General features: G+C 40.9%; 1 protein-coding gene across 14 annotated transcripts in view; it reads left to right on the top strand.

Moving 5' to 3' along the window:
• pard3ab (par-3 family cell polarity regulator alpha, b) overlaps positions 1-14329 on the top strand; it is a 354566-nt gene that overhangs the window by 316195 nt on the left and 24042 nt on the right. For 2 of the 14 annotated variants that reach the window (XR_004898393.1, XM_036005565.1), the window contains exon 25: positions 113-135. The exons of the other annotated variants lie outside the window; for them this stretch is intronic. Coding sequence is in view for 1 of the 2 variants with exons in the window: in XM_036005565.1 (XP_035861458.1) it covers positions 113-135 (23 nt within the window). In the remaining variant the exon portion in view is untranslated. The remainder of the gene's footprint in view (positions 1-112; positions 136-14329) is intronic. 14 annotated transcript variants of the gene reach the window in all.

The following is a 14329-nucleotide window of genomic DNA, read 5'->3' as shown; positions in this document are numbered from 1 at the left end:
GGGGGCATTTGTGTCAGTCTCTGCTTTTAAAGAACAAGTGTTGGAATGAACTAACCCTTGTATCCTGTCAAATTTTGTGGATTTTCACGCTCCGTGGACCTCGAAAACCCAGCGACCGCACACTCACAGAAGAAGGTATGCCAAGTGGTATTTATATGTTTATAGCTTATTCTTTAGTGTATTACAGGACAAGCAGTTCTCTTCCTGCAGACCAGATCTGGATCATAAGGTCTAATTTGCAAATACTTCCATGTGGTTTGTTTCTCTCGGGAGTACCAGATTGGTGGAGTGTAGCACTTCAAGACAATGCAGATAAATCAGGACATCTTTTGTGACGTAATCTGTGACATAATCACAAAAAAAATATATTAAATTGACTAATACTTAGTAATAATTGACACTCCTTGCCTTGTCCTGTGTGCCTGACTCCACCCATCTGCTCTGAAAAAGGCTAAAACAAACCCTGTATTTGCAAATACTTTGATCCGCTGTCAGCTTAGTATGGAAATGACAAATACCAAACAGTATTTGATTGGATTTCCATATGAAAGTAAAGTGCTCTTTAACAGTATGCATGTAGGTTTGTACATTGTGCAAAAAAAATGCTCCCATGTTCTTCAGTTTTATTGTTTTCCTGGGGTAACTACTTAGAAACACCTTCCCTATCTGAAAAATAAACACACCCAGCTGCCTTTGAGCAAGGCACTAACTACCTTGCTCCAGTGTAGCTGTTCACCTTCCAAATGTAAAAAGAAAACTTGTACGCAGTACAGTCAGTGTGAGCTACTATATGGATGTGTCTCAGGCTTGTTGAAGAAGAGAATATTTGCTGAGTAAAGTTATTTCCTGGAGAAGTAAACTTTATTAGAAACTCCACTTTTAGCTGTAAGTGCCATACAAACTGCAACCACAGTACTACTTCAGCTTCTCAACACACACAAATAAGAATATTAAAATGCAAATATGTGGTATATATATATCATTTTTTATGAAATGTTTCATATAAATAATATATAAAACATTTATGCCAACACATAAAATCAGAGGAACATGGTAAAAATATGAAATGTATATTATGTTACCTAACATAAAATTAGAAATGTACCATATATGCTATAACCAATAAAAAAAAAATAAAAAAAAACCTAGAGCAGATTGACTCTCTGTCCTGTCATGTGCACTAGCAGTACACATGTCCCTGAGAGACAAGGGGGGGGGAGGCAGGAGCTGATGGCAGAGGGGGGAATGGAGAATACATTACATCCCAAGTCTAATTTGTGGAACTCTAGCAGATGTGAAAATGTAGAAGACAAGTAAATGAAGGATAAAGTGCCTAACATCCCAAGCCTTCACAACACAATGTAAAAAGATATTGCAAGTGATCGAAGAGCTTTGTTCCCTGATGAGATGGCTGCCATTATACTCCAGCTCTTCCAACGCGATTAACAGCACAGCAGACAGGGAAGAGGGGATTCATGGTCTTGAGATGGGCAGATCCCTCAGGGCTCCTGACTTATGTCTCGCCTGGCCACTTGAAATACAGCGCTGCCACACATACACACACACACACACACACACATACATATCGATCATCGATTCCTTCTTGGTTGAAAATCAGAATATCTCAAGAAAATGTTAGGATGACTACATGCACAGTGCAGGGAAGAAATAAAGACCATCACATTCATATGCACATACTGTAAATATATAAACATACACAGCCTCAGTGTAGTCACCCTGTCAACTCAACAGACTGTCTGTGTACTTTGGTAGTGTGTGTGGTCCACACACACACACACACACACACACACACCGACCGGTCTATCACTTCAAACAGATTGAACACAAAACTAATGGCGAAAGGGCCTTTTAAAGTGGCACACTTAAACCCAGCTCATCCCCCCCCCCCATACCCATAATGCCTTATTTATGGTCCCCTGGCTCGCTATAAAGCCAGCCTGTGTCAGCAGCTGGCTGCAGGACCTCCAGGGATTCATTCACTTCATGCCAGAACGTAGCCTGCACCCTTGTCTGCCTTCTCCCTCATTGAATTCCTTCATTGCCCTGGGGGGGCTCAGTCTTCTCCACAGCACCATGAGACTATACGGCTGCACCTTGCTGGCTGAAAATGTTTTAGTGGTAGGGAAAAGATTTTCAAATGTAGCTGTCTTATGCTTCTGCGTTAAATCTACGCCGTGGCTACGTACGTAAGTACGTTGAGATACTGACCGTACACCGTAGCCTGATGTGCACATCAAAAAATTTAACTACATGCCGTGGCGATGCACGTCGCTCGGCCATGGCTTGGTAGTGTTGCATTCCCCCCGACTCATTTCCTGGTTCTCCTTCTCCATAAACAACATGAAATCAAGGAGAGGGTTAACTTCTCCTGCTCCAGATCTCCCACCGTGGTCAGAAAGAACAGGGGAGACACTTTGTTTCTCTCACTAGGACTCTAGAGTCACTACTACTATCTCACACTCTCTACCACACACTCCCCACACACACACACACACACACACACACACACACACACCGGCCCTGCTATTCTCTTAAAGTCATCAACGCATACTCCAACACACAAGTATAAACTTCAGGCCACTTACGTAGGCTACGGAGAAAGCTCTGCGTGGAGCCTCCACAGAAACATAAATCACGCTTTAGTGTGGCATAGTCTGCATCTCTGCCTGCCACATCCCCACCCACCGTCCCTGCACCACCTCCCCATCATCCTCCATCCACTCTGATCTCTGTGAAGGGTTTTCTGAGGGCCCCTTTCCCGACCCTTCCTCTGCCCTTTGTGCTTTCATTCAGTCTTATCGCTTCTCTCCTCCGTACCGTCTGCCCTAATCTATAAATATTTCCCTCCTATCCTTCAGTCCTCCTTTCATCCATCTCTTGACTTGCCAGTATTCCCCATAACCTCTCTCCAGCTCCTACTTTATTGAAAAAAATATCAGAATGATATGTTCAGAATGAGAAAGACACACTTTCTCTCCAGCTCTTTTCATCCCAGAAAGCCAATGTCCACCATCTGAATAATTCAGCACCTTCTGTTAGGCCCTTTTCAAACTTTTGAAGCAAAGTGCATCTTGGACCATTCCGTCAAAAATAGAGGGAAAAGTCACGTGAATCTTCACTGAAAATATATTAGAAACACATTCTGACTCAGTTGCAACACTTGATGATGGTCATGTGTCCATATATTATATGTAGTGTATAATTAAAACAGATATAGACCGGTGATGAATTAAAGAAAAACCCCTGAGTAAATGAGTGGAGCAACAAAACATATGCACGTGCTTCCATGGCTCATGGATTTTTTGCTATGTTATAGCTTTCATAATCACGTGATCTCAGCCCAAGTCTGCCAGTTCTTGTTTTTTTTGTTCTGGCAGATATGTCCTGTTTTGGTCTACGGCCCTTGATAGCGCCCCTTGGAAATGGAAAATGTACTGGGAGGTTCCAGACTAACTCGCATTTGCGATTTGGTCTGGTGATGTCAGGCTAAGCATCTTTAACATTATCATCAGCACACTAAGCAAATACTGTATATTATATGCTCATCTCTCCAGCAGAATTCCAGAGACTTGTATAGCAAACGTTTAATATTTAGGTATTTCGGGGCGGCAGCAGGGTTCGAATCCCACCTGCTGCCCTTTGCTGCGTGTCATCCCCCATCTCTCTCCCCCTTTCATATCTATCCACTTTCAAATAAAGGGAAAAAGCCCCAAAAATATAATCTTAAAAAATATTTAGGTGTTTCCTGGACATGGCACACTTACAAACCCTGCATTATAGGCAACCATCCATGTGAACAAAAAACAGGTTATGTATACTACACAGATAAAATAGGGACATCTCCACCTACAATTAGGGGATCATATGATGAAAAATAACAAGCATTATCCCCAAATGATTTGCTATGCACATATCTACAACATCCTGGGATCAAACTGTTACATGTCATCCCGTCTTCCTCTCTTTATTTCCAATATTTTCTGTCTAAGCTCAGCCTAAGGTCAAGAAAATCTGAAATGCACAACACAAAGTCTTTACTTGCCAAAAATGTCCCCTTCAGATCTTCCAAGCTGCTGTGTAAAATAAACCGATCATATAGCAAAGTTCAATATGTGTGTGCAACAGATGTGTTTTTTCAGTTTTTCTCTCTCCGTCACACCTTTTGTCTGTCACTTCTTCCTTTGACTCACCTCAATTGTTCCCCCTCCCCTCTGCCTCCACCATCCTCCCCCTCTCCTCGTCATTCTTCTTCATTCTTTTCTCTGCCACCCTCAACCTCATCTCTTCCCCTCCATCGTTTCAAAAAGAGTTCCCATCCAGGGATTTTGACAGTGTTCTCTAGACAGCAACCAGTCCCCCCCCCCACCAGAGGGATTTGAACCGTGGAGAACGGTGACGGGTATCTGCCAAAAACTGTGCGGCACCCTTTGAGTTTTCCATGGGGGTTTCTTTGATGGGCTGCACTTGTATGCCTTTCATGTGGGTGCATGTGTGTCTCTGTTGCGTCAGGTAAAGCAGAGGATCTGTGTGGCTCTTCAAATAATTTTTTCTAACAGTTAGCTACAACTCAAATGTATTAGAATGTATTTTCTTCTGTTTCCACCATACCAATGACATGTGTCTGTTTGTGTGGCCACTCTTAGATTGATGCAGACATTGTGGAACAATAGGATGAACGTGCCCCTTTAGTCCATCTTCTGTTTACTAAACTCACTCCATATTCACTTACTGTTTATTTCCTGTAGCAGTTCCGTACCTTTGTTCGTTGCTCCAGTTGAAACTGGCAGCTTTGGCTTTTCATTTTTCATAAATTAGTTTTGAATCCAGTGTAGAGTCTCATTCAAAAAGTCTAAACCTGCCAAAAAATAGCAGATCAATCGCAGCACAAGCACCTTTTTTATTGGTTGTTGAACATTTTCATAAGTTTCTGGTTTTGTCCAGCTGACAGTCCAAAACCTTAAATTACTCAATTCATAACAATACAGGACAGAAAAAATCTGAATATCTTAATAAATGTTAGGACGACTACATGCACGTGTGCAGGGAAGAAATAAAGAGCATCACTTTCATATGCACATATATATACAGTATATAAACATACACAGCCTCAGTGTAGTCACCCTGTCAACCCTTCCAACAGACTGTCTGTGTTCTCTGGTAGAGTTCTCCCCTCCCCACACACACACACACACACACACACAGAGTCCGGGGACGGCTGTAGCCGCTGCTCCCTAGTTAGGAGATGTTTTGACAGGAGTCTGGGAGCTTTGTCTGCCAGGAAGCAGACAGTAGGCTGGGTGGGGTGGGGGGGGGGGAATCCTCCAGTCAGCCGCTCCAAGGGATTCACTGTATCACCTGTCCACAGTAGAATTCACAGTGGCCTTTTATTGCTCTATCATACGGGCTAGATTCACCAGGCAGTTTGACTTTCATTGTTAGGAGTGAATCAGTGTCTGCGTCATTTCAAATGAAATACCCTGAGAGAGTAAGCAGGCCTGAAGTGGATGTGACTGGGGAAAGGGTGGGCCCAAGTAAAGGCTATCATTTCAGTTACACTTATATTCATTATCGATGAATGGAGCGATTATTCTCTCTAATAATTGTTTTGTCTATAAAATCTGTAAAAAATAGTGCAAAATGGTGGATATAAATTCCCACAGCTCACGGAGATCTGTGCACTTACAGTACTTTTTTTTTACTCAGTTTTATTTGACTAACAGTCCAGTAAACAAATATTCAGTTCACTGTCATATATGACAAAAAAAAGCAACAAATCTTAACATTTGAGAAGCTGGAACCATTGCATGATTGGCATTTTTGCTTGAAAAATGACTAAAACGATTAATCGATACCAAAATATTGGCCAATTAGTTTTCTTTTGTCCGATTGATTGATAAATCAATTAATTGTTGCAGCTCTAGTTACATTCCTAAAGACTACATATAATTGTGCCCAGTTTGGGAAGAACTGTACTGGTAACTGGAATTTAATAGACAATATTTCCTGGGTCCAAATAATTCTCTGGATAGCACATATCTCCAGCTACCTTATATCTATTATTGTAACTGTTAGTGCCCCTGTGATTTTGGCATGAATAGTGTTTGTTTTCCAAATGGTGGAGTTATTTAGTATTCTTAAGCTGTTCAACTCCAAACATTCCAAACAACTATGTTTCTGGTTCTGCTGCAGTTAAAGGCTCTTGAAATATCATTTCTTGCCTGGCATTTTGCAAAAACCCTGTTCTGCAAACACACCTGTTATTACACAGGCTATTTGCAGTCTACCAGAGCAACCCAACTACCCAGCCCATACACACTCAACAGAAGACAAATGGTGACAAATTGTAAGCTATTCCACTTTGCCATCCCCATCTACAGTTTACTTCCAGAACTAATTTCCCCCTGACTCACCAAATCCCACAGAATTTCCACCTGTGGACCGTCTCTGTGATCAGCACATTTGGGAGTTCAGGCTGCATCGAGTTGAAAGCCAGGAAGAGGTGGGGGGTGGAGGGGTGGGGGTGTTAGCAAGAGGAAGCGTCTGTGCCCTGCTGATGCTATGGGTGTTTCATGGTTGACCTCTTCTGAAACCTTTTGTCTGGAGGAGAAGCAGGAAAGTCTTAAAGTGTGTGTGCAGAGCGTTGTGGCAGCTGGTTCTATGGGATGTGTCGGTGCAGGACAGGGAGGTGGGTACCCAGGATTTCCTTTTAAGATGACTGCGGGACTCTGGAGATTTCGGCTAACAGATGTGAAGTAACAGTAAACAACTGGAACATCTGTTACACCAGGAGAGGTTAACCAGAAGTTAATGTTTGGAGTGAAGGGGGGGCTTTTAGTTCTACAAATATTTCTGAGGAGCTGAGCTGCTGAGAAACAATGCATAATCTTTGTGGTTGAGTCAGACCACAATATGTAGAGTCCAATAACCACAGTTTTCCTAGTTAAGTGAAAATAGCCAAATAACAAAGCTAAAGCATAAGAAGGATCTATTTCTGTAGATCAGCACTGTTACTAATAGGGGTGTAACGATACATCGATCTGGATCGATATATCGATTCAATCCTCAATGATCCAATAGTATCCATACAAAGTGATACATATTGTCATCTTTAAGATGCGCTTTTATTTTGAAATTCCCACTTTGTATTCTTTTTTTTGAAAGGAGTATTTTGTTTTTAATGTCTGGAAAAGCTCAGTAATGAAATTGTCAAATCAAATTTAGTGGCTTTTTGTGATATATATATATAATATATATTATGGCATGCCGTATAGGAAATTATATTATGTACATTTTGAATATATTGAATGGAAGTCTGAATATATTGAATGAAAGTGAAAGCCTGAATATATGGAATGAAAGTCTGAATATATTGAATGAAAGTCTGAATATATGGAAGGAAAGTCTGAATATATGGAATGAAAGTCTGAATATATTGAATGAAAATCAGCTTAGGCATTCTGCCTCTTGTAGGTAACCTACAGGCAGTGGTGGAATGTATTTAAGTGCATTTACTCCAGTGCTGTACTCAAGTACAAATGTTGAGGTACTTCTACTTCACTTGAGTTTTTTTCTTTTCATGCCACTTTCTACTTCTACTCCGCTACATTTCAGAGAGAAATGTTGCACTTTTTACTCCACTACATTCATCTGACAGCTTTAGTTACTAGTTACTTTACACATTACGATTTCTGCACACAAAACACATGTAGTTTATAAAATCTGATGTTTTATTCTAAAGTAAACTAGCCAACAATATAACGGCTACAAGTCCAGCTGAGATGATTAGACCATTAAACACACAACTGGTTGGATCCTTTACACTTTCTACAATGGGAGGGTTTTTCTGCATCGAATACTTTTAATACTTTGAGTACATTTTCCTGATGATACTTACATACTTTTACTTAAGTAACATTTTCGATGCAGGACTTTTACTTGTAACAGAGTATTTTTACAGTGTGGTATTAGTACTTTTACTTAAGTTAAGGATCTGAATACTTCTTCCACCACTGGCTACAGGTGTTCATACAAGATGATTCAAGCTAAAATATCTAAAGTAATCATTCAATGAAAAAGAAACCACAATCACTGGAGCTCTGTTACCACACCTTAACTCTGCATATTCTGTGGCTCCTTTTTGAGTCGACTCAGTGAGCTTTGACTTAGCGAGAATATTTGTACGCCCACCCCTCGTCCCTAGAGAAGTATGTGTTAACCACGTATCTGCATGTGTGAGGGCTGGTAATGATGCCAGAGGACCATTCAGTAACACTCATGTGAACTGTTGTTGTTGATCTTATCGTGGTTAATTGTGCTTTGTTTTGGAACAAAATTCCAGAGTACCTGAAAGTTGCAGAAATCAGTAGACTTAACATCAACGTATACTAAGGCTGCGTTCAGACAGACAAAAGCGCTGTGAGGGGGAAAACACAGCTCATATGAGAAAAAACCTGCAAAGTGGTCCTTCAAAAAAGTTTTTTTTTTTTTTTTTAATATCTTTTCATAGTTGTAAAATCCTCTCTCATAGTATGATAAACCAAGGTGCACGGTTCTGGGGTCTGATAAGCCTTCAAATTAGGACACGGCAATATATCAATACTATATTGATATAAATGACTAGATATCATCTTAGATTTTGAATATCGTAATATCGTGATATGACACAAGTGTTGTCTTTTCCTGGTTTTAAAGGCTACATTACAGTAAAGTGATGTTATTTTCTACTTACCAGACTGTTGTAGCTGTTTTATTATTTGCCTTTACCTACAATCCACATTATTGGTGATTATCTAAAATCTCATTGTGAAAGCACCACTTGTCAACCCTACAATATTGTCGCAATATCAACGTCAATGTATTTGGCCAAGGATATCGTGATATTTGATTTTCTCCATATCGTCCAGCCCTCTTTCAAATGCATTCATCTTTTTCTTGAACACATACTCAGTGGATTGGGTTTTATGTCTTACAGAGAAGCTTTTAACGCAGGGCTGTGTTCGGTCTGAATGCCATTGCATCTCTAACATTTATTGTACTGGGCTTGAAGCTCAAGGTCTCAGCCGAAAAGAGAAGGCTTTACTTAGCTTTAAAAAATATTACAACAAAAAATGGATCAAAGGTCTGCCATCTTATTTTAATGGAAGTAAATGTAGAGCTTCAGGTGCTTACAAAACAGAAATTTGTGATTTGGTGTTTTTCTTTGTATTTCTGCAGAAAATCACATTTGTGTTGTTGGAATGGAAAAAATGCCCTTGCCTCCAAAAGCTACTGTATATTGAATATTTCATGAAGCCGGTGTGTAGAGTCCCAGTTTTTAATGAATGCTTGCTGAGCCAGTGCTGCACTTAAGCTCCATTCCTAGGAGGAATTGTTTGGAAAAACAATTTTTTATGCTGTTTTTTAGCTATTGTACTTGAGATGATTTGGTTACTGAAATGTTTTAGATTTAGAAGAGTAGACATGAGACACAATAAAGTAATTTGACATTTTTACATCTTTTCTTCAGAACTGAAACAAACAAATGCGTCACAGTATATGTACCATTTCGAAACATAAATATCTCCTCTTTAAAATTGGCAGACTAGTTAAAGCAAACACTAATATGATACATCTAAGTGTTGTCTTCTTGTTGATAAAAAAAAAAAACATGTATAGAATATACAACGCATTCTCATGAACTGGTTCGTATGATATACGAAAAGTTATGCACACTAAAACATATGATATTATACGAAAACTAGGAGACTTCCGACTGGTCACGTGACATCGGTTACAGAGCTCCGTGCTACAGAGCGGCAGTTGCTAGTTGTTTAAGCCACTGTAGAGTTTTGTGCGGTGCTCCGCCAGGTCAGCGGTAGTTGGTGGTTCAGTTACCCCAGAATAGGTGACTCTGAGCCGGGTACAGAGCACCGCGAGATGCCGGTCATGGTGCTCCGTCAGGTCAGCGGTAGTTGGTCGTGTAGTTACCCCAGAATAGGTGACTGTGCGCTGGGTACAGAGCACCGCGAGCTGCCGGTCGGAGATTACGGTTAAGTTTATGCAAGAAAAAGCATTAGGCGGCGGCGAAAGTCACCAAAACGACTAGTTAAAGGTGCCGTAGGTAGGATTGGGAAGATCCAGGACTTAGCCAAAAAATTTGAACATCGACAACTTCTCAGTCCCTCCCCCCTGTCCGCTAAAGCCCAAAACGGTCTCCTAAGCCCCTCCCCCTACAAGGGAGAATGAATGCGTGTGCATGAGCAGTGATTGACACGCAGTTAGACACCCCCCCTGGCCCTGATTGGTGCATCTGAACAGGGAGCTGTGGATTTTTGTAAACCCCACTACAGGCTGTAGGTGGTGCCAGAGGAGCTGGATTTTTTTTTTAAATGACCTGCTTCATGTAGTTCTACTGGAACATAGGGTCAATTTCAGCAAATATGACAGAAAGTTAGTTTTATAAGTCTTACCTACTGCACCTTTAAGTTTAGAATAAGATCGTGGTTTGTATTAAAACACTCCCAAGGAACACGCATTTCCTGGGTGAAAGTCTTTTGTTTTCCTTGGGAAGCGAACTCCGCTCCCTGGCTTGTAAGTCTGGTATTTTAACACCCACCCATCCCCCCCGACCTCCTCTTACACAGCAGCATGCAGCTGCTTAACTTTTCAAAACTTTTGGAACGTATGGTTCATGAGAACAGACTTAGAATTTAATGTCAGGAGCTCATATTTGTAAAAAAAAAAAAGCAGTGCCATGGATGGTTTAAGTGTACATGAGAATGGGCTCATGTTATGATCATGGATTTGCTGAATGCCAGCCTCTGTCTGAGCAGTCTCCCTGGCATCTAGGACACGCATTACCGTGGCAATCATAGATCAGACACTCAATCTTTCTCTTACAAAATTGCCTGCTGTCACAAGATGCCTCTAGTCTCATTCTCCTCCCGCTGCTGTCCCGAAACAGAGGGAAAAGGGCCCCCTGCCTCTTGATGATAATGGATCCTAATTTGACTTAGATTATGATATATCAGAGGCTGCTGATGCTTCTGTCGGCCAGTATTATATAGCTCTCCGAAAATTGGAATCATTACAAGTGAGACGTCCATCCGTCACTCCCCAGTCGTCATGACAGAGAGAAAGAGAGAGTGCCGTACGATGCTGGACCGTGATGCCTTCCCCAGGAGATAGACTGCTCCAATTCGATTTCCTCTTTCTCTCTCAATATCATTCTCTCCTCCCCTCCATTTCTTCCTGCTCTCGTTCCTCCCCAGACCACGCCGTACCAAAAATGACCAGCCTGCGCGGGAGATATGCATCAGTCAAACCCCTTACCTTTCTCACCAAAACTGGCACGGGAATTCTAATTTAGCCTCGCTCTACTTATTTCCTTCAGCTACAATCGCCTCAGCCGCGGCCCAAAATGACTGCTATCTCACTCTTCCTTTCTCTGTCTCGTCCCTCATTTCCTTTTGCAGCCTTTTAAAGGGGGGATCCATTCTTCTGTCATAGAAGAGATGAATCCTTTCTGTGGTCACTGTGAATAATGTCGCACTCAGACTGTCCGCTTCCTAATGTACAGATCAGTGTGGCAGCAAGGTAATGTAGGCTGCATTGTGGAATTCAGTCTTTGATACATACAAAGATAAATCATATTTTTGGAGTCTTTCTGACTTCATGGATTTTATCTATCCAATAGCTTTAAAGTCATTATATATCATTACAGTTATTTTGTCCATGTATTCTTTAATCTCAAATGTCTAATTGCCTCTGCACTGCAGCCATTGTCACTGCTAAGTCTGTTATTGTCCTAATAGAGAATAGGTCTTCACATTCCTCTGGGTTCTGTTTAATTGGATTTGGGTATGGCCCTTTTCTGTTGCTGTTTGGATCTGTTTGGGTTAACCGCATTTTTGGAAAGGATCTAATTTTTCTTGGGCCTGACCAGATCTAACTGTCCACAGGTCCTTTTCATTTCGAGTGTCCTCTTTTTGAAAATACATTTTTGCAGGGCCAGTATTGAGATCCAACTGGAGGGGGGTGCTTTACGATGCCATTTCTGCACCCGTTAAAGACAACATATTTAGGTAGATATCTAATGGTAGCTTTTATTTTCTCCTCTGATATTCAACCAAGTTTAAGAACAGATACCCATTAGGCTAACTTGGGCTAACAATATTCTAAGTGTTACACTGAATCTAGTCTAATCTTGAATTTTTTTTTTAATAACATGATCAGATTGGTCATACCTCTGCAACTCCTCCATGGTTTTTCAGACAGACATCCAGTCATTGAACAACTGGCAACATTCAGCCATACTTGGTGGCTTTTATATATTTTAAGGATCCTTATTAAGATGTGTTAGTTTTACACTGACATTAAAGTGACCACTTGGGTCCCCCATATCCTGACAAAAACTGCGGCTCCACCTGAAATACGTTAGACTCCATTCTTTCCCAAATGGTTAAAACAAAGAGAGAGAATTTCACAGAAGAACTTGTGCAAATGTAGTTTCGTATTCAGACTGAACTTTATTCATGAGTATGAAAAGTCAGGCCTTGTTATCAATGTTTAGTTTAGCTGAGACCTCATAAAAATGTGAAAAAAAAAAAAAAAGAAAGTTGGACTCTTTAATGCCTCCTTAATCCACTGCTGATAAGACGCCGCACTCACCCAGCTGGTTTTAAAATCCTCTCCTCTTCTCCTCACACTTTCATCTCACACTTTCATCACACTCACTTTGGGTCCTCAAACTCTGACAGTAATTTGCACAACCTGTAGGAAAACACAGCTCTTGTGGGCGCAGGCAGGTTGAAACTAGTTTTCATTCTCTCCAGAGTTGTTAAAGCACCACTACAAGTTAATGGGCTAGAAGAGCCTACTTTTACAGCCATGTTGACACAGAAAGGGATAATTAGTCGGCTGTGGTGCTGGCTGTGGTAAAGCCATTAACTCAGATGACCCTATATCCAAACCTTGTTGCCTGGTTACAGTTTCCCCAGGTGACTGAATGTGCTGAATCATGGTGATATGGCTGTGAATCACACAAACTAGTGGCCTGTAAGCATCAGGTATGATCGGTGGGGATAATAACGGCATTTTGAAGCTCAGATATATTACAGTAAGTGGCTTATCTGACAGCACGGATCTGTGCATTGACTGATTGAATGGTACGGCGTGATGGATGCCGTCTGCTGTTAACCCTCAAGTCAGTGTCAGTGTGAAGGGGAGAGAGCAATGAAGCAAGGTGCGATGGCGACAGAGCAAGCGCGTGTGTGTGTGTGTGTGTGTGTGTGTGTGTGTGTGTGTGTGTGTGTGTGTGTGTGTGTGTGTGTGTGTGTGTGTGTGTGTGTGTGTGTGTGTGAGATTATATCTGTGTGAGAGGAATAGAGAGACTATACTGAGACGGACGTGAATTGAAAGCTGAAAGAGCGAGACGGGTCTGTTGAGTATGTAGCGGTTGAACATTTGCACAGTTTTATATATGCTTGAGTTTCCCTCTCCATCACATCTTGTCCTGCTTTAGCTGCTTGCGTTTAATATGCTTCCAAATAGAGATCACCATCTGTCAGTGATGGATGAGATTAGATTTTTCTTTTTCTGTTTTGTCAGTTATATCAAAGCACCACAATGTGATGGCATCTTAGATTGGGAGCCAGTGTTAATGTGGCGAAAACCAGATATCCATGTACTTATCTAGCATTTCAATGTGAGGAAGGAACTGCAACTTAGTGGGTGAGGTGAGGAAAAGGTTTATAAAGAAAAAGCATATCGTAGATAATAAGGAATATTCTAACAAACAAGGTAAAATTGCTGCAGGAGATAGACTTTAGAGATAGCTAGCTTGCCATGTCTGTGCTATTGCAAGACCAACTCGACTCTGGGGTTGAAATAGAATAGTATAAGTAATACAACTTCTCATGGCTCAACTGGTCTATATGACCCATAGGAAAACATTGGTTCATATAAACCAATGCTGTCTGTTGATAGGACCATAGTATGTAAACTGCAGTCTCTATTATTATGTACACTCAAATTAGCTGTACATTGTGGGTATTTTATAGGGGACTATATAGTGAATGAAATTAACCATGGAGAATTCAAACACCACTACAAGATGGCGAACACACTATATAGTGCACTGTTTCTGTGATAGGGAACGCTTTCATACACAGCTAAAGTCACACTACGTCTTCCTTTGTTACTTAGATAACACAGTAATGCTTGAGGTAATTTATCAGAAAAGCACCAATAACTATATTTTCAATAATAGAACAAATGACCAATGCAGTTGTTTTTTTCTGGTAAAGAGAGTCATTAACTAAATGCTGGT

This window comes from Sander lucioperca, chromosome 9 (genome assembly GCF_008315115.2).
Source record: "Sander lucioperca isolate FBNREF2018 chromosome 9, SLUC_FBN_1.2, whole genome shotgun sequence".
NCBI lineage: Eukaryota > Metazoa > Chordata > Actinopteri > Perciformes > Percidae > Sander > Sander lucioperca.
This window is presented reverse-complemented; position numbering and strand designations above follow the sequence as displayed.